General features: G+C 40.6%; 2 protein-coding genes across 11 annotated transcripts in view; one reads left to right on the top strand and one right to left on the bottom strand.

Moving 5' to 3' along the window:
• adcy7 (adenylate cyclase 7) overlaps positions 1–6,492 on the top strand; it is a 62,101-nt gene extending 55,609 nt beyond the window's left edge. For 8 of the 9 annotated variants that reach the window (XM_037796818.1, XM_037796812.1, XM_037746133.1 and 5 more), the window contains 6 exons: positions 281–439; positions 1,433–1,579; positions 1,776–1,883; positions 2,015–2,129; positions 4,624–4,748; positions 5,185–5,331. In XM_037796818.1, coding sequence (XP_037652746.1) covers positions 281–439; positions 1,433–1,579; positions 1,776–1,883; positions 2,015–2,129; positions 4,624–4,748; positions 5,185–5,331 — 801 coding nt within the window. Of the gene's footprint in view, positions 1–280; positions 440–1,432; positions 1,580–1,775; positions 1,884–2,014; positions 2,130–4,623; positions 4,749–5,184 lie in introns of all 9 variants that reach the window. The other variant, XM_037746147.1, reaches the window with a different exon arrangement.
• A 17-nt stretch (positions 6,493–6,509) lies between these two features.
• brd7 (bromodomain containing 7) lies at positions 6,510–18,898 on the bottom strand. 2 transcript variants are annotated; one of them, XM_037746195.1, is made up of 17 exons: positions 18,735–18,783; positions 16,282–16,472; positions 15,808–15,895; positions 15,655–15,712; positions 15,324–15,468; positions 14,162–14,272; positions 13,312–13,481; positions 12,078–12,192; positions 11,772–11,847; positions 11,336–11,443; positions 11,098–11,233; positions 10,328–10,439; positions 10,161–10,205; positions 9,319–9,406; positions 7,780–7,923; positions 7,198–7,335; positions 6,510–6,688 (listed from the first exon to the last, which is right to left on the bottom strand). In XM_037746195.1, the coding sequence occupies exons 1-17, from the start codon at positions 18,781–18,783 to the stop codon at positions 6,618–6,620; spliced, it is 1,845 nt and encodes a 614-aa protein (XP_037602123.1). In that variant the 3' UTR covers positions 6,510–6,617. The 2 variants fall into 2 exon arrangements, with proteins under 2 accessions (XP_037602123.1, XP_037602114.1); XM_037746186.1 differs by having other exon boundaries at positions 6,512–6,688; positions 10,161–10,208; positions 18,735–18,898.
• Positions 18,899–20,502: the final 1,604 nt, after the last annotated feature.

The raw sequence follows: 20,502 nt of genomic DNA on the forward strand, positions 1-20,502 counted from the left end.
GTCCTCATTTTGTAATCCTCACATCCCAAACTGACAAACTAAAAACATATCAACAGATTACAAATTGAAATGTGCAAATGGAGTCTGTAAATCTTCACATTCAAATCATTCATGAATTTATCTATATGTTTTATATATTTGTCTCTTCCTGCCGTCCGCCAATTGGAAAATGATAACAAGTATTAAATTTGAGACTGCAAGAAATCCAGGCAAATTCCAGTGAAATTTGTTTTGAGTTATGGTTTCCTTCATTTTCACTCGCCGTGTTTTTGTCGGCTAGAATGAGTCCTGCTTCCGCCAGGACTTCCTGCTAAAGTATAAGAACCGCACAGAGCAGGACGAGATCGAGACCCGGGAGAACCTGAACCGCTTGCTGCTGGAGAACGTGCTGCCGGCCCACGTGGCAGCGCTGTTTGTGGGGGAGAATAAAAAGAATGAGGTGAGAGAGGAGCCCCCTGTTAGTTATTTGACATATGATCATTGATAAATGAGAAACCAGTTAACCACAATTCATGTAATATGATCAGTTGCTCACTTTATTCAGCCATCATTCTGCAATGGAAAGGTACATTTTCACAATTTATCAGCATTATAGAGACAGACCAACTCAACCTACCACGACAAGTGTGAGTCTGTGGGAGTCATCATGGCAAAATTTGCGGTAACTATCACAGAAGACGTTTTTAGGACTTTGCCAGGTGTTTATATTTCTGTCTGTGGACAGATTTTGTCAGCACGATAGCGTCACAACGGTGCAAAACCTTACAGGTGTGTGGTTGAGAACAAAATAAAGGTTGAGTTCGAAGATGGACCGGTGTCGCTGTCGCAGCTGGGAATCAAATATTCATCTCTACTTCATTCAGCAATGACTATGTTGATTCAGTCAGTCAAATTCTAAATTTTTACATTACAAAATCTTTTCATCTGTTAATGGTTTCACAGTTCTCAGGATAGACATGTAGTGTCTCCCGTTCTGTTTGGGTGTCTTTAAAATGTCGCGTAAGATGAGGCAAAAGGTTCACTAATGTGTTAATTGCTTGAGGCAGAAGCAGAGGGCATTTTTTGCCCTCAAGTGAAACACGATACTGTGCACATTCAGGTCATCAGGTAATCATTGACAATGACTTTATTGTAAAGGTGAAACATGACATGGAGCATCATACATTACAAGCACATACTGGACATATTTGAAAACCCAGCGTCTATCAGAAGAGGTTTTGATGTCTTCCAACATCCCCGATGTATTTCCATTAAGTTTGGTTTGGTGTAGCGTTTCTAAACAGTTTTCTCGACCACAATCATCTTAAGAATTCAGCCCAAAACTGAGTTGTCCTTATCAACAGAACTAGTAGGTTAAGTTAAGGAAGGTCTGTTTCCTCCTGGGTAAAACTATTAACTGTGCTTTTTATATTTTCTGTCTTTTTCCCGACAGGACCTCTACTACAAGTCCTACGACTGCGTCTGTGTGATGTTCGCCTCAGTGCCGGATTTCAAAGAATTTTACACTGAGTGTGACATCAACAAGGAGGGCCTGGAATGCCTGAGGCTCCTGAACGAGATCATCGCCGACTTTGACGAGGTCAGGAAGACAAACAGGGACTTGCACATGAAGTCTTTAAAGCCCCAGTCTGTTATCGGTAGCTCTGTTTATGACAGTACAGTATTATTATCGATTGTTATCTACTAAGAGCTAAATCTCGATAATGTAAATGATGAAAGGAGGGATGAGGAAGTTCCCACCCATCAATCTTTTTTGTTTTTCTCTAACCCAACAGCTGCTGTCCAAACCAAAGTTCAGCGGTGTGGAGAAGATCAAGACAATTGGCAGCACTTACATGGCAGCTGCAGGGCTTAGTGGGACGCCTGGTCAGGAGAACAATCAGGTGAAGTAGCTACTGCTTCAGACCCGGGTCACATCGGCTTTGTCAACCATTCCTTAGCAAGCCATCAACCTGTCATAAAAACCATGAAGCTTGAAGCAGTCATATTGAGGTTGTTGAATATTTTATTTCAGGACAGAGAGAGGCAGCAGGCCCAGATAGGGATCATGGTGGAGTTTGCCATCGCTCTGATTGGCAAGTTGGACGGCATCAACAGACATTCCTTCAATAGCTTCAGGCTTCGTGTGGGTGAGTGTGAGCTTCAGCACAAACCTTTCATTGACTGAATACTGCACTGCATTGTATCCAGCTTTGTTAACCCAACAGGTTTCCTTGGTTACACGGCACATGATTGGCACCAATGTAGTGTTCTTGCTGTGAGAGCTGCTGCATTCGCTGACAACGATTATTAGGTTGTCAAGTTAAACTTACCAGAAGTGAACCCATCTGTGTAAGTTAATGTACTGTAACCTTTGACAGAAATGTGAAGCATCTGCTTTGTAATGTTGAGGGTCCAGGCGCTTATTTCAAATTTCCACTCATAAATTACAATGGTTAACTTAAGTTCATCTAATAATATATAAAGTGGACGTCATGCTCAAGCCATGAAATGGAGAGAGAGCCCAGTTCAGTGTCTGAGAAACCTTAATGTGTGTCTGTGTCTGCAGTCCTTACAGTTATTCCCAGACAGATGATTCTGAGCAGACAGCTCACAGGATAAAAAGTTTCTGTTAAAACATTTACATTTCTTGGGAGATAAAAACCCACGTAAGGCATAAACACTGAAATTTGTATAAACCTTCTTATCTGTGGCTGTCTTGTGACTTTGAAACTAAATCCACTTTTGAAATGCATGTTTATTAAAAAGCAATTTAAGTATTTGGCAAGGACCTTTTCTTTGACCAGTGATATCATACTTTTATAATTCCTCTGCTGCCAATTTCACAAGGCTTATAACTAGTCCAATGTTTCCCACAGAATTTGACTCTATTTGTGGTGGTCCGCTGCAAATTAGGGCTGTCAATCGATTAAAATATTTAATTGTAATTAATCGCATTGATTGTTTATAGTTAATCGTGATAATGGCTTTAATCGATTGATCACACATTTTTTATCTGTTGAAAATGTCCCTTAAAGGGAGATTTGTCAGGTATTTAATACTCTTATCAACATAGGAGTGGGCAAATATGCTTGCTTTATGCAAATGTATGTATATATTTATTATTGGAAACCAATTAACAACACAAAAAAATTACAAATATTGTCCAGAAACCCTCATTTAGCATAAAAAAATGCTCAAGTCATGACATTGTAAACTCAAGCCCAACAGGCAACAACAGCTGTCAGTGGGTCAGTGTGCTGACTTGACTATGACTGGCGCCAAACTGCCTGTGATTATCATAAAGTGGGTGTTTCTGTAAAGGGGAGACTCGTGGGTACCCATAGAACCCATTTTCATTCATATATCTTGAGGTCAGAGGTCAAGGTTTTCCTCGCCAAAATTTTGCGTAAGTTTGGAGCGATATTTAGCCTCCTTCCCGACAAGCTAGAATGACTTCACTCTAGCTTCAAAACTGAGCCAGCTACAATATAAAAATCGCAAGCTGTGTTAATGCATTAAAGAAATTAGTGTGTTATTATCGCGTAAACTAAAGACAGCCCTACAGCAAACAATTGGACAGTTTTGGACAAATTTGTGCAGAGCTGTTCATCACACTAACCATTTGTGAACTCCCTATTGATTCTATTAAGGATTTAAGTCAGGGGCTATTCACAGATACAAATAATTCAATGTATGGGAAACACTGTTTTCTGCAGTGTATATATTGATCTCTCCAGGTGTGATCGGTTTCTTAAATTACTTCATTGTTTGCATTAAAATTCAAAGTAATGGAATAAAGCTAAACTGTTCTCTCCTTATCGAAATAACCTTCCAGCCTTAAAAGCGAGTCTGTGTGACTTAACTGAACAGAAGCCACTGAGGCCACAAGTGACACTTACAGGATGGTAGTGCTAAAACACAGTGTAACAGTAGCACAAACAGAAAAGAGTCATAAAGCCAGAGAAGTGACTCAATAGTGCCAATCACTCAGCAATAACTATCTAATGTTTGCTAACATTAGTAACCATAAGCTGCTGGTCATTAAGGCTGTAGCTGCAAAACCACTAAATTTCGTATGAATTCAACTTTTCATTTGTAAGAGAAAGATTGTTATTTCTTCTATCAACAGTTTCATAATTTAGCTTTTTGTTTTGGGAAGATTTTCAAATGTTTTTTAAATCTGAAGGAATTCTCAAGAATTAATAACTTTAATTTCCCTAATGGTAAATTAAGCAATCCTTGTCCATTTTAATGTGTTTAGCTGTGAAACAGATGCTTCTCCCAGTTTGACACTCAGACTCAGACTTGATAGATGCTGTGAATGTTTAATGTCTTTGCTTGCTGGGTCCTCAGGGAGGGAAGCACCCCTGTGTTAGACTGACTTGGAAAGTTATGTACCACCTTTTGCTGGTTAATGTCTTAGACAAAAATGACTGCAAACCAACAGCAGTGTATTAATGAATGAAAATGTCTACCAACTACCAACTGAGCCAGTGTGCCTGAGATCTTGTCGATGGATGACTCATTTTTTCATCCTGTGTTTTGTTTTTCTACACTCTTTTCTTTCTCTGTGAATTCTGCACATGAACGTGAGACAATTTGTCATAAAATAACAAAATGAAACTTGTTGTTCTTCCACAGGCATTAACCACGGCCCGGTGATAGCCGGAGTGATCGGGGCGAGGAAACCTCAGTACGACATCTGGGGCAACACGGTGAACGTAGCCAGCAGGATGGAGAGCACCGGCGAGCTGGGAAAGATCCAGGTACATTCAGCACAGTCCAACAGAGGCAAAAAAATATTTCATCTGGTGCTCTTAAAAGGTCAAACGGTCACGTGACGCTTCTCACATAGCTGCTGCTTCTTAGCTTTGTATTGGAGATCTCAACACAATCATGGCTGGATTTAGAAAGATCCAATTTCAGACTCTTCTCCAGATTTTGTTATCTGCTTTTAAGAGCTACAGAAAAAAAAATGTCCCTCCTTTTACCCAGTCATAAGAACATCTCATGAGATGAACATTTAATTTGCTTTTCCCCTGCAATTGTGTTGTATTGCTGTGTATCTGTGGATTCAAAGCAATTCATGCTTTCACTTGAGAAACTACTTCGATTACTTTGCCTCTGCTAATGGCACTGCTCCCAAAATGTAATACTACCAGAGCTACAATATAATGCTTCCATATTGATGTCTACTTCCAGGTGACGGAGGAAACGTCCGGCGCGCTGCATAAGCTGGGCTACTCATGCGAGTGTCGAGGACTCATCAACGTCAAGGGCAAAGGGGAGCTGAAAACCTTCTTTCTGTGCACCGACATGAGCAAGCAGCAAGGTATGGGGTTGAGCTGAGACCAGGCCGCCACAGCCAACATAACTGGAGACAGACTCGCGCACACAAGCCAAGAGTTTATAGACTCCACAAGTGTTGAGACAGACCTGACTTTGATGCAGCTGTGATGTTAATGAATGAAAATACTGAGGCGTATTAAGGACTTGGCTGCGTGGTGGATGTGACTGAATCAACACTTTCTACTCCGGACCTGTTGAACGGATCAGGATGAGGCAGTCATAGTGGGGAGATGGTCAGTACGTACAATCACCATCTTTTTCTACACACATTTACGTCCAGTGATCAGTCACTTTTGTACTCTTTTTGTCTTTTAACTTAGCTGTTGTTTGCGATAGAAAGAAATGTGTATTGTACTAATGCCAAATACGGTTGTGTAATTTTTTTTGAAGACCTCTCCGGTCCTTTAAAAACAAAACAATGGATTCTGTTTGGATCATAATTTGAGACCCATCTGGTTTTCCTGTTTTGAGACAGGATAGACACGCTGCTCTGTTACTGTGTAATGAGCATGACATATGTGAGGCGGTTAAGCAGAGCCGTTTCAATAACAGAAACCGGCTGCACAGAAGATAAAGAAAACTCTTTTCTCGCTCCTTTCTTTAGGACATATTCACATTATGAAAAGTAGTACGTTTCACTCTCTGGCCAAGCTGCAAATCCTAAAGTTACTGTATCTTTATGTGAATATCTTTTAGGTTCCAGATGTGTAGTTTGGCCAGAGAAACAACTCTTTAATTTTACATATATGGCAAGATATTTGCTGCATTTCAAGAGGAGATACACAAATCCATGTGCTGTATGTACCTCATCTGTTAAAGTGTTTATTCTGCTTGTCTGCATATATGCTGCAATGAGGGAAACCTGTGACGCCCTCCTTTGGTGTCCTGAGTCTGTGTGATCTAACAACCTGCCTGCTGTGAACGTTTTTTCTGACTCCAGCTCAGATGAACTGATCGCTCCGTGTGTCTCTGAAAACTTGATTCGTCGTGTGGCCTTATCTTTTGAGACCATCATCTTGTCTGTAATCGTGGTTACATAATAATAATAATAATAATAATGTATTGGCCTTTATGTGAACAAATGTGACATTTTGTACAGTTACAGAATGTATTAAATGTTTTCCTAAGTCTGCAGTTTGTCATAAACATATTTCAAAAGAACCAAGGTTTTCTACATATATTAAAAAAAAAAGGTTTATTGAATGAAATGCATACAAATGTCACACAAAAAAGCACCCTTCATACAAAACTTAACTTATGAAACTTTGAGCGAAGTTGGAATTTAATTATACAGCAACAACTGGAACTGAATCGTGACAACTGGACAAGGTCTCCATTGGTTCAGCCGTCTCCTGCACTGAAAACATTGAAAAGTATATATTAAACGATGAAGTTCTTGCAGACACTCTGCATTTGTTAGGTTAAATTCAGACTTTACTTTCCAAATAGCAGACAAATAAATGGTATTCAGGGGTGGAGGAAGTATTCAGATCCCTTATTTAAGTGAAAGTACTAAAAACACACTGTAAAAATACCCTGTTACAGGTAAAAGTACAGCATTGAAAATTTTAGTTGTAGTTTCATATGTAAGAAAATGTCATATGTTTTGTATGCAAAAATCTCAATTTGTAAAGTAACTAAAGCTGCATGCCAAATAATTGTGTAGTAAAAAGTGCAATATTTCCCTCTGGAAGTAGAAAGTGTCATGAAAAGAAAAGTACAGGTACCTCAAATATGTACTTAAATACAGTACCTGAGTAAATGTACTTAATTACATTCCACCACTGATGTTATTCAACACACAGACAACCAGAATGGTAGTTTATACTAAAAAATAACTTTCAATATGTCCAGTAGGGTATTTACCTGTAGTGAGGTCGATGAAGGGCTCAGCTGGTTCTGGTAAAGCGACGCCCATGGCCTTCCTGATGCCATACACGCTGCTGACGTCACATGGGGCCACTTGACCAGTTAGCTGAGCCAAGTTCCCAGTCACCTTCTCAGCTGCAGACAGAGGAAGAGCCGAAAGGAAACATTATCAAGACAAGGAATAATAGAAGAGTGAGTCAGGGCCAATCACGGGCAATAGGAGAGGGCTGAAGTGTCCATTTTCCAGATTTTTGCTATTGATTCAACCTTCAGCCAGAACATTTTATACAGGAAGTTCTGTGTTATGTTTAAAGGAATAGTTCGACATTTTGGAAAAATACACTTCTTCGTTTTCTTGTTATCTACATAACAGCGCTGCTCATTCTGACAAATTTTCAGTGTTGTGTGTCTTCAAAGTTGCTGATTTGAATCGTATCACTGTCTATCTGTGAATTCTTGTGTGAAGCTAAAAGACAAACCACATCTGTGTAGGGTAAAGAGGTAAATGGAGTGTTGTTAGAGGTCTACAGATGGCTTGAGTGGAGGAACAAAGGGGGCCATGCACCGAGGGGCTCTTACCCAGCTCCAGCTCCTTGGCAGTCGGGGCCAGCAAGCAAATCATGTTAGGTGGCTGCTTGGCGCTCAGACGCTCCTTCTGTGCTTCCTGCAAGTCACGCAGGAGCTTTGTAGTCTCGTCCAGTTTCTGCTGGAAGTGCAGGGCCTCTGTGACAGATCGACAACACACATACCGTTAGTACTTCCTCTGGGTTCCTCCGGTTACCTTAGGGTGACTCCTCCTGTCCTCGGTTGCACGTATCGAACACAATACATCCATTCTTTCTCGGGCCTGATACGGACCCCTCGGTCTTACATTAACATCTGAGAGTGCTGAGAGAGCACAGGGGGGAGAGGACGGGCTGTTAGAAAGATCTAAGAGGATACATAATGGGGTGCTGAATGGCTAAATGGCTCATCTAACTGCTTTAGATGAGGGCTGCTTTTTCTTGTTTTGGATTACTTCAATGGCAACGGCATTTACAGTGTAATTATGAATCTCTTTGTTCACATATTCCTTTGAGACGCACATAAAGCAGTCGGGGCTGACCAGGTTGAGAGAGCCGAGTCCTGCTCCCCTTGGTTGGGCAGATCATATCTGAGATCTTCCATGGGAGTGGGTAGTTATTTCAGTTGTATAGGTTCGTTTTCAAAATGCTTATTGTGGAGTTGAAAAATGTTTTGCTGTTCATCTGAATGGCTTCTTTGGTTTTCTGTCTGATTCTGAACTCCATCCGTGCATATATTTTCACATCTGGTGCTCACATGTATTCCGGCAGGTTCATATTTAGGCAAAATCACAATGTGATTCATTGGATATGCAATGTAAATAGAGCTGAGAGACGTTGTATATTTAAATAGTCAATCAACAGAAAATCAATGAACAACAATGTTTTGAAAGGAGATTAATCGTTTAAGTCACTAGTTAAGGATAAATGCCAAAAAATCTCTAGTTCCAGCTTCTCAAATGTGAAAATTTGCCATTTATTTGCTATTTATATCATTTTAAATTGAATATCTTTGGGTTTTGAACTGTTGGTTAATAGACAGATATATAAATTTGACATTGTTTCCTTGTCCCCAGGAAAGTTTTTTTTTTTTAAATTATTTTCCGACATAGACTAAATGGTTGCTCAATTAATGGACAACATTCGTTTAGAAGACCTGCAGATATCCTGATTAGAGCTTCAACAATTAATAGCCAACTATTTTGATAACCGATTAATCTGTTTGAGTATTTTTTTTTTTTTAAAAAAGCTTCTTAAATGTGATTGTTTTCTGGTTTCTTTACTCCTCTATGACAGTAAACTGAATATCTTTGAGTTGTGGACAAAACAAGACATTTGAGGACGTCGTTTTGGGCTTTGGGAAACACTGGTCGGCAATTCACAGACCAAATAACTAATCGAATAATCGATAGATTAATCGAAAATGAAAATAATCGTTAGTTGCAGCCCTAACCCTGATATATATATTTTTTAATTGATAGATTCATCTATAATGAAAATGATTGTTAGTTGCATCCTTATATGTAACACAGACTAAGTCAGTCAGAAGTTTTACCCCCAGAGAGCTCCTCATCCGTCTGCAGGCCTGCAGCACAGCGCAGGAAGTCGAGCCTGTTGCAGCTGGATGTATCGGGCTCAGCTACCTACGAGAGATGACATGTTTAGTCAGGTTAGAGAGACGCATTCCACACCAGACAGCTGACGCTTCAAGGGAACATCCAGGCCGTTTGAAGCCTATTTAGTCACGCTGCTTATTCGCTCCAATAAAATCAAACCTAATGAAAAGCTGCAACACCCGGGCAGGGGGATGAGAGCGAGCTGGAGAGCGGCCAAGAACAGCAAACAGCCGGGACAGAGGGTTGCTGTGTGCCTGATGGAGGGGCCTGTGCTTTTGGTTTCCTCCGCTGAATCTGAGCAACGATTCAGCCGCGCAGCCAGCGGGCACCGAAAGAAAACACGGGCCTCTCCAACATTCTCCCAACAGCGGGCCTTTGCGCGAGCAGCACCGCTGTGTTTTGAAGGGAAATGTTCTTTCCGTGCGCGGGTGGATTGCAGCTTAAAGGCAGGCCCCTGCTATGTTGACACAGCTGGTTGATGTAGCAACCATCTGCAGAGGCCATATAATGTCATCGTGTCATCTAATGACAAAATGAAATGAAGTATCCACGCATGAATGCCGAGAGCACGTGCTGCACGCCGAACAACGCCACAGTGGGAGCTCCTCTTCCAAACATCCAACACCGACGAGGGTCAATGGCTTCGGTTTTGTGTTACATAGCACATGCTGATATTTGTCATTATGTACTTGATGTCTTTTTCCATTCGGATCGTACAGTGGGACAAACAATGTCTGCTTATCACTCAGGACAGGTTTTTTATCTGGGTATCAACTCTCACCTTCTTGTCATCCTTGTTCTCTTGTGTAGTTGTTGCCTTCTCCACCTGCTGGACAAAAACAACAACTCATTCAGTCAATTGATTCGCTTTAGATTTCTATCCTGTGCTGCCGTTTATCTCCGTAGTAAAGAACTAGGATCAGTTAAGATGTCAGAGTAGGCGCTTACCGGCTCAGTCTCCTTCAGGGTTTTCGAATGCTCTCCGTTCGTCACTGCGTCCAGAACATTGTCCGCCAGTTTGTACACATACTCGTCCGATTTGGCCAGAAACTCTGCCAAGCTGCCAGACGCACACAGAGAAAAACATTTACAGCTATTGTTTTCGAAGCAGAGAAAAAAATTAGAATCACTTTCTCGGCCAAGAATAATGAGAAGTCGATATTGACACTGTGGAAACTTGCTGACAACTCAACCTCCTGCACACTGGAAGACAGAGACAGTCAAACACATACGCTACTAACAATAAATATAGTTACAGCGTGCTTTTTCCATGAGGAGAAATAAAGGTTTGAGGAGACGACACAACTAAAGAGGCCAATGATGATGATTAAATTGACTGTTTGACGGTTTGTTCAAAACACAAAACATCTAGTTACCTCTAATGTTTAGCCCAGATATAGAAACTCAAGCACAGACCGTGCAAATCTGTCAAAGTAATCAGTGAAATACTTGGTGGATATATAGGTAACCAAGGGTGTCATGATGTGTCCTATAACACAGTGGCCCAGAGTGCGATGAGATAATTATACACCATAAGAGAGAAGATGAAACCAAAGTGTAATAATTGAAGTCAGGATTGAGGCCCAACCTACAGCTGACCTTCTCCAGAGGGAAAAAGAGAAACATCTGGAAAGCAATCAGCCAGGAATGCTTCGAGTGACGCTCGGTGTAAATGCCGCAGAGCTCGAGTGCGTTAGTGGCGGTCATACTGCACATACCTGTCTGAGCCCCAGGGACTGGACTCCTCGCCATACAGCGAGGAGAAGAGGTCAGAGTCCTCCTTGCTGATGTTGGCGAAGCTGGAGTCGTAGGTGGGTGCGTAGGAGGTGAACGGCCCGTAGTTGACGTAGGACACTGTGGAAAGCGTGTTACACGCAGACGGCTCATATTAGCAGTCACGTAAGATCAACCAGCAGGGAGGAGAGGTCTGATATTAACGATGTGCAGAAACGTTACCTGGAGTAATCCTGTTCCTTTTGTCCTCCCTGAAGCCCTGCAGGGTGTTCACACCGCTCTGCAGCCGGTTGGACATCATGCCCAGTTTCACGGGACAGTATCCAACATCTGCAACAGGAAACACTCCATTTACCAACTGTCCTTCATTCATTTAAAATCTATCTGCCAATTCTTTTCTCGATAAATCTGAAAAATAGTACAAAAATTATCCATCACAATTCCCCAGAGTCCAAGGTGATGTCTACAAATTGCTTTTTTTTTGTCCAAGCAGCACTCCAAAATCCAAGGATATTCAGTTTCCACTCTCATCATTATGAGAAAACCAGCAAATATTCCGATTTTCAGAGCTAGAAGCATTTTTTGACATTTTTGCTTAAAAAAAAAAAGCTTTACTAAGAAATTGTTTGAGCTCTATTATGTTTCCAGATGGACGTACCTCCTGCTGATGGATCTGCTGGGTTGAGGATTGCCAGAGTGGTGGAGCCGTCGGACTTCCGCCTTGCAAACTCCAACTACACAACAAAGAAATGAAATGCCTCAATGGCAGCAAACACCCAAATTGTGGTGAAACATTTGACCGTATTAGGTGAATGGAAACGTATGGATATTACCACAACCAAGGGCTTTTAAATGAGCTACTTTTCTTTCCATGTCGTTATTTTGTCAGGAGCAGGATTCATGATATTTTTAATAGTGGATATGTCAATTTGAAAAACAAAAGAGTTTAACCGTGCTTTCTCACATCACACTGCAGCACTCTGCTGGACAGCTTTCCTCCAGACTCCTGGATGACCTTGCGGATTTCCTCCAGCTCTTTCTCTACCTTTGCCGCCTCGTCCTTGGAGTCCTTGTCCTGTCTGCAAATGAAAGACACATTGAAAGACGAGACAGACGAGGCACTTTGGTCATGAATGAAAAGGTTTTTTATTTTGTGGCAAGAATAAAAAGCATGCACACTGCAGCAAAATACTGAAGGGGAGAAAGCACTGTGTGAGTGCTTCTGTTCATTAAAACGCCCACATTCTGCTTTCATTCCTCAGATAATCTACCTGGAAGAGTTCTATTGACGTCAATAAGCCCCATTAGGAGTTTGAACAGAGCATCTTCTGTTGTAATTCAGAAGGTAAGTTGATAAATGGAAGACAGCACGGTACATGTTTCTCGTCCGTTCCTCCGACGGTTAGTCATAACCAACACGTGACTTTAATCGTCAGGTTCTGTTACATCACTGTGCAAAAACAACACCGGTTTAAAAGACGTGCGGCATTGAGAGAAAACAAGACCCGGCATGCTGCGAGGCATTCTTCACATTCTCAGCCTCCAGCTTTGCAAAACTGATTCACTTTAGTGTCAGAAGAAAACAAGCTCAAAGAAAGTAACGCTATATGTGGGAAACTAGTTCTTTCAGCGTGCTGCATTTCCTCCTCCTGGCTATTTAGTTACCTCAACCTGACCTGTGTTGACGTGTGAGCGACAATTTCAGCATTTATTTCAGTTTTAAAAATCGGATTGTTGCAGGCAAACTGGAAACTGTAGTATATATGTATATATAAATAAAATTAAAAAAGACATCTTTGGTTTGAGTCATTTTTTTAAATTCCAGCTTCTCAAATGTGAATATTTTCTGGTTTCTTTACTCCTCTATGACAGTAAACTAAATATCTTTGAGTTGTAGACAAAGAAGACATTTGTCATCTTGGGGTTTGGGAAAAACTGATCGACATTTTTCACCATCTTATAGACCAAACAACTAATCGATTAATCAATATAATAATCGACAGATTAATCACCATTGAAAATAATCATTAGTTGCAGCACCACACCCAACTTAAACTGTGTAAAATGTCAAGCTTCAAGGGATTTAAGTTCGGGAATCCATAGAATCTGGGCACTCCTAGCTTAATAACAGCTATGCTGGGGTGGCACATGACTGTGACTTAAGCAAACATGTATGTAAAGTGAGCGGGTTAAAGGACCTGGGTGTGCTGGGTGTCTGGGATCTCTCGCTGCTGCCTGCGGTCGCGGGTCCCTCTCTCTTCTGGTCCAGGCTGGTGCCCCCTTGATCCTCAGTCTTTCCCGGCAGTTTGGCAGAAGGGTCAAGGCCAGACATGAACTCTATGCTCTGCTTCAGGCTCTCCAGTCTTTCCTATTGGAAAGACAATTAAAAGATTTTTTTCACTTAGGATCAGGAAGGAGAAGAATTGGAGAGAAGAAAACATGCTTGATAGACCTGTTGGATATACTACTCCAATTTGAGGCTATCTACTGCCCCCATCTGTCTCATTATAGCAAAAGCAAAGTAATTTAACTGTGTTCCAGTGCTCCACATAAAGTTTAAGGCAAAGACAACACTGCTGCACTCTGTTAAACTAGTATAGAAAACTAAATAATGACATCTTGTGGCTCATAAAGCTTTGTGTCAGAGAATGGGAAGATTTACACATGAACAGTAAATACAAGCTGGGTTTAAAGAAGTAGCAAACATTTTCTTTCTGTGGAAGAAGTCTCTCTAAACTTTCCCTTTGAGACATTTCTGCCACTTGTTGACTGTAATCATCTGACACATAGTTTATAAATAAACCTGGCTAGGTTTGCTATATTAACAGATATATATTGTAAGCTTTAAATGATAAAGACAGCAAAAATAATAAATGCCCCAAGAAGCTTTTTCCTACTAAAAGGCTATTTTTTAAATAATGCTAGTTGTCTAAAATCCCTTAGTGAATCCCTTAGTGGGAATGACCAACAGGGGACAAATGACAAAATGTCAGGGTCATTGGTATGATTCCTTAAACAGGTATTTTTTCTGAATCTCCAGTTTCATACCTGGCTCAAGATCTTTATCCCAGAGTGTAACAGTTTCCGAGCTGCTTTATGGTAAATCGTCTCAGGTTTGTTGTAAATCATTGCGTTTTCACACATGATCCTGAAATCCACCTGCATCAACACACAGCACATTAAACACATGACAAAAAAAACAGCTCTTCTGGATCCAAATGCTAATGGTTAAACGTTATTGTACTTTATTTTTACTCTCTTTGCAAGTGCTCTTATTTTGACATTGATCCAATATGATCAACATCTTCCAAGTTGCAGTTATTTTTAGGGTTGTGCCGATCAAGTTTTTTGGCCTCGGCCTCGATCCAAGTCCTCTGATATTGGTAATCTGCCAATACAGAGATCGATCTGATACTTATATTTACTGAAGTGTTGATTAAATATATAACTGATACTCTGAAAATAACAGGTGTAGCCTTCTAAATTGGACACCTTATTTTTCATGAGTTACTTGTTCCAAATACTGACGGTCCTGATTCAAAACTATAAAGTTGATAAGCTTAAATTATTAATATGATATGATTGAAAGGTTAACTGCAATCGCAACGTCCCCGGTTCGATTCCAGCTGTGGGACCTTTGTTGTATGTTATTGCCCTCTCTTTCCCCCATTTCCAGTCTGCCTCTACACAGTCATCTATCCAATAAAAGGAGAAAAATGCCCCCAAAAAATAAATAAAGAAAGTCTAACTTGGAAAAGGTGACTCATGAAATTATTGTGAAGCGATCAGATAGAGAGAAGATGTATCACTCTGTTGAGATTGTTAGGACTACAAAAGCACACACGCTCGCAGTTTTATACTTGTGTTACAGAGCGATGTTTGCAGAGAGCCCACAGTCAATAAAATATGTCCGGATTAGCTTGAGTCCCGAGTCATTTTTCATCTTGTAACTGGAGAGACTTCAGAGAACAGGTCCAAAGCACACTGGAGCACACGGATCTAAGGCAGTCAACTTTATTTAAAGACTAACGCTTCGACGCCAACTGTGTCTTCTTCAGAGTCTTTTTGACTCTGAATCTTTAAATAAAGTTAACTGCTGTTCCTTGTGAGGCGGCTGAAGAGCGTTTAACCTCCTCTCTTCATTTTTCAACCTGTTTTGTGTGTATACTTAGCATGCAATAATACACCTGTGTGTAATACAGACGGATACCTTGATTTCGTCCAACGTCTGATAGTACTCTTTCTTTACTTTGTCCTTCATTGTACTGAAGTCCATAGGCCGTCTGATAATCACAGAGTAGCCAGGAGCAATGAGGTCTGTCACCGGGAACGAGAAGAATGCACTGGGATCTTTCCTACAGAGAAAACACACACATACAGTACTTATTCACCGCACCAGACTAACTTTACTGTAGGGGAAGGAAGGGGGGGGCTAATGGTCAGTAATATAATCACAAGCACTGCTGCTGAATGTGCAACAGCTCATAAATAAACAAGTAGATGCACAATTATTTCATATCAATAAATGATCAATACTGAACCTTTGGAGCTGCCTGATGAGCTGGTTCAAAGCTTCCTGCAGAGGAGTTTGTTCCTTTTCTACAAGGAGGAATATCAAAGCATTAAGGAAAGTTTTGAAGAAAAAAAAAAAGTGTTGACATAAACTGTGAACAAGAAGAAATTAGAGAGACTACCTTCCTGTTTATCCAGCTCTGAACGTATTGGAGTTCTGCTTCGTTCATCATCTCCATCTGCTTCCTGTCCTTTCTTCTTCTTTGTTACCTAAAATTACAAAAAGCAAGCATATAAATTAACTACTCCCTTCAAGAGGCCTAACACTATACTTTTTCTCATAATATTATGACTTTATTCTCATAATATTATGATTTTTTTCACGTAATATTACGACTTTTTTCTCATAATATTATGACTTTATTCTGTAAATCTCAGATGTTTTTTCCCCTCAATGTGGCCCTAATACTCCGTAGTACATTTGCTCTTTGGCCCTCACTGCATTAGACTTACTGTATATACTATATACTTAGACTATACACTATGTTTTGCGGCTCCAGACAGATTTCTTTTTGCCTAAAATGGCTCTTTTGATAGTAAAGGTTGCTGACCCCTGATCTAGAAGAAAGGGGACATATGATGTTTAGTGATGTTACCTTTTTCTTTCCTCTGTCATCCTCTGGAGACCCAAAGCTCCTCTCTTTATCCTTCTTCTTCTTCTTTTTCTTCTCCTTGGGTTTGTCCACCGCCGGTTGTTCTTCATAAAAAGTGTCCAGACTCGAGCTTCCTGTCGTCACCTCGTTTCCAGACACTTTCAGCACCAGCTTCAGCGGTCTCTCTATGTACTCTGCAGACATCAAGTCAACAACAACAAAAGCATTATGGAGCATATAACAGTAGGTAACTGATGATAGCTGAGAGATGCTAGAAACAATAGGCAGGCAAGGCAAGGCAAGGCAGCTTTATTTGTAGAGCACATTTCATCAACAGGGCAATTCAAAGTGTTTTACATAAACATTCAAGAACATTGCGACAAAGTGCAAAAGAACATTAAGACATAATTAAAACATTAAAGATTAGAAAATAAAAACAAGCTAAAAATAAAAGCTAGGATAAAAGCTAAAATAGATATATTTAAAAAAAAGGCAGCAGCAAACAGGAAAGTTTTAAGCTTTGATTTAAAAGTCCTGCAGGTTTCTGGGAGCTTGTTCCAAATATTTGGTGCATAAAAACTGAACACTGCTTCTTCTGCATGTTTAGTTGTGACTCTGGGTACACTAAGCAGACCTGAAATGTATTTTGGCCCTAAACCATGTAGTGCTTTGTAAACCAGCAGCAGTATTTTGAAATCAATCCTCTGAGAGAGACAGGGAGCCAGTGTAGAGACCTCAGAACTGGACTGATATGATCCACTTTCTTGGTCTTAGTGAGGACTCTAGTCTTGGTCTTAGTGAAGACTCTAGTCTTGGTCTTAGTGAGGACTCTAGTCTTGGTCTTAGTGAGGACTCTAGTCTTGGTCTTAGTGAGGACTCTAGTCTTGGTCTTAGTGAGGACTCTAGTCTTGGTCTTAGTGAAGACTCTAGTCTTGGTCTTAGTGGGGACTCTAGTCTTGGTCTTAGTGAGGACTCTAGTCTTGGTCTTAATGAGGACTCTAGTCTTGGTCTTAGTGAGGACTCTAGTCTTGGTTTTAGTGAGGACTCTAGTCTTGGTCTTAGTGAGGACTCTAGTCTTGGTCTTAGTGAGGACTCTAGTCTTGGTCTTAGTGAGGACTCTAGTCTTGGTCTTAGTGAGGACTCTAGTCTTGGTCTTAGTGAGGACTCTAGTCTTGGTCTTAGTGAAGACTCTAGTCTTGGTCTTAGTGAGGACTCTAGTCTTGGTATTAGTGAGGACTCTAGTCTTGGTCTTAGTGAGGACTCTAGTCTTGGTCTTAGTGAGGACTCTAGTCTTGGTCTTAGTGAGGACTCTAGTCTTGGTCTTAGTGAGGACTCTAGTTTTGGTCTTAGTGAGGACTCTAGTCTTGGTCTTAGTGAGGACTCTAGTCTTGGTCTTAGTGAAGACTCTAGTCTTGGTCTTAGTGAGGACTCTAGTCTTGGTCTTAGTGAGGACTCTAGTCTTGGTCTTAGTGAGGACTCTAGTCTTGGTCTTAGTGAGGACTCTAGTCTTGGTCTTAGTGAGGACTCTAGTCTTGGTCTTAGTGAGGACTCTAGTCTTGGTCTTAGTGAAGACTCTAGTCTTGGTCTTAGTGGGGACTCTAGTCTTGGTCTTAGTGAGGACTCTAGTCTTGGTCTTAATGAGGACTCTAGTCTTGGTCTTAGTGAGGACTCTAGTCTTGGTTTTAGTGAGGACTCTAGTCTTGGTCTTAGTGAGGACTCTAGTCTTGGTCTTAGTGAGGACTCTAGTCTTGGTCTTAGTGAGGACTCTAGTCTTGCTCTTAGTGAAGACTCTAGTCTTGGTCTTAGTGAGGACTCTAGTGTTGGTCTTAGTGAGGACTCTAGTCTTGGTCTTAATGAGGACTCTAGTCTTGGTCTTAGTGAGGACTCTAGTCTTGGTCTTAGTGAGGACTCTAGTCTTGGTCTTAGTGAGGACTCTAGTCTTGGTCTTAGTGAGGACTCTAGTCTTGGTCTTAGTGAGGACTCTAGTCTTGGTCTTAGTGAGGACTCTAGTCTTGGTCTTAGTGAGGACTCTAGTCTTGGTCTTAGTGAGGACTCTAGTCTTGGTCTTAGTGAGGACTCTAGTCTTGGTCTTAGTGAGGACTCCAGCAGCAGCAGCAGGTTCTGAATCAGCTGCAGCTGTCTGATCGCCGTTACAGTAGTCAAGTCGGCTGAAGATAACAGCTAGCTCACCTAGCAGGCGTTGTAGTGAAGCTACAGATACTATTGTATCATAATCTTACATGTCCTGAGTTATAATCGCACAGAGTTGAGTTATATTGTTATATTGACAGAGATATGCAGAAAGTAAACAGATAGCCTAGCTTAGCATACACTAGCTAATCCGCTAGGTAGCCTCTGGTCGTGCTAACAAAGCTAACAATCATAATGTATTTACATAATAAAGCATCAAATAGCTCCAGGGGATGAGTGCTTGAAACTATCTGCTGATTAAATACCTTCATATCCGTGTTTTTCGGACTTGTGCTTCTTGTGCTTCTTGCCCATTGTTTGTGTTGTTTTGATCTGCTGCCGGCTGGTTGTGATCTCTCTCTGTGGTGGCGGAAGTAGTAGTGGTAGGTAGAGAGGGGACACAGCGCCTCCAGCAGCGCCACCTGGCGGTGAGGCGGTGGTAGTGCAGGAGGTGATGCGACAGCCTTTATAGCCGGTAGGGGGCGAAGTAAGCTTAGTATTAAACCTTCAACCATGGACTAACTAAGCCCTGCCAAACTTTTATCCCTTGTAAATTACTCCCTGTGATTCTAAATTTGTACTGTCAGATTTTTACTGTTAGCCTGCTAATGCTACATGGATGCAGGATAATTAACTTTTCCTCACTTCCCAGGAGTCAAAGAGCACGTGTGCACAGCCTCTGCACCACTCTGCCATTACAACTCAAATTGGGTACGTTTTTCCATACAAATTTATAACACTAATAACCTGTCAAAATAACTAGGCAGCACACCTGTGCATGTATGTGTTGTTGGCACTCTTTGTGCTGTTAGCATTGTTAGTTGTTAGCCGTTGTTTCCATGTACAGGTGTGGAGGTAATCCTGACCTTGCTGCAGGGTCCAGACTGACTGAATCATAGTTATGCTCTGAATTCATTTTATAGCTTATTTAACAGTAAAACCATTAATACTACTGCATAGTAAATGCAATGCATTCAAATGTTTAAGGTTACTTCAATTAAAGAGTGAAAGAGAAGCATTATCAGCACAATGTTCTTGAATTTACTTCAATGCCTATGCTGGACAATGCTGGATAGTTTAATGAATATTACCTAACTCTAATTATAATATATATTTTGTGAGTAAAATCTGCAATGTAGCCAGTAACGTTTCTCTGCCAGGTAAATATTTTACTACAATGTTTTCCTCTGAAGTTGTACACACTAGATTATACAGTTGAGTTGCATATCTTTTAACTGCTTTTGGAGCCCTTTTAAAGTTAATTTATTGTTCAATAGCTTAGAATAGTAACATAATTAAATAATGTTCATATAAAAACATTATAATAAATCTATAGCAGTTTGGGCCCTCTTAGTTGGGGGCCCCAGGCAGTTGCCTACCTTGCCTAACGGTAAAATCTAGTCCCGTGAACCAGTATGTATTTCACCAGTGTTTCTGACCACGATTAGCCTCGACTTGGGTGTGTTTTGGGGTGGATTTAGTGATTTGGGAGCCTCAGGCAAACACATTGTAGCTTTACTTTTCACCCTTTTTGCAACTGGTAATGTTTGTATTGGCTGTGGTAGAAGAAGTACTAAAAACTTCATTTTTAAAGTAGAACTATTAATACCACACAGTAAAAGTCCTGCATTCAGATTTTTACTTCAAGTGAAGAGTGAAAGAGAGGAATTATTTGGAGAATGTGCTTAAATTTACTTAATAGATCTCAATTTTAATATAATGCATTATATTAATTGTTATATTTTGTGAGTAAAATCTGAATCTGTAACTTAGCCGGTAACATTTCTCTGTCAGGTAAATGTAGTGTCACAATGTTTTCCTCTGAAGTAGAAGTACACAGTAGGCTAAGTACCAGTTGAGTTGCATATTTATTTTAAGTTTTTTTGGGGCCTTTTTTAAAGTTATTTCAGGGTGCAGTAGCTTCGTATAGTAACATAATTCAATAATTTTCATACCTAAACATCATAGAGCTGTTTGGGGCTCTTTAAGTTGGGGGCCACAGGCAGTTGCATATCTTGACGTTAAACGGTAAAG

The sequence above is a fragment of the Sebastes umbrosus genome, chromosome 2 (genome assembly GCF_015220745.1).
Source record: "Sebastes umbrosus isolate fSebUmb1 chromosome 2, fSebUmb1.pri, whole genome shotgun sequence".
Taxonomy (NCBI): domain Eukaryota; kingdom Metazoa; phylum Chordata; class Actinopteri; order Perciformes; family Sebastidae; genus Sebastes; species Sebastes umbrosus.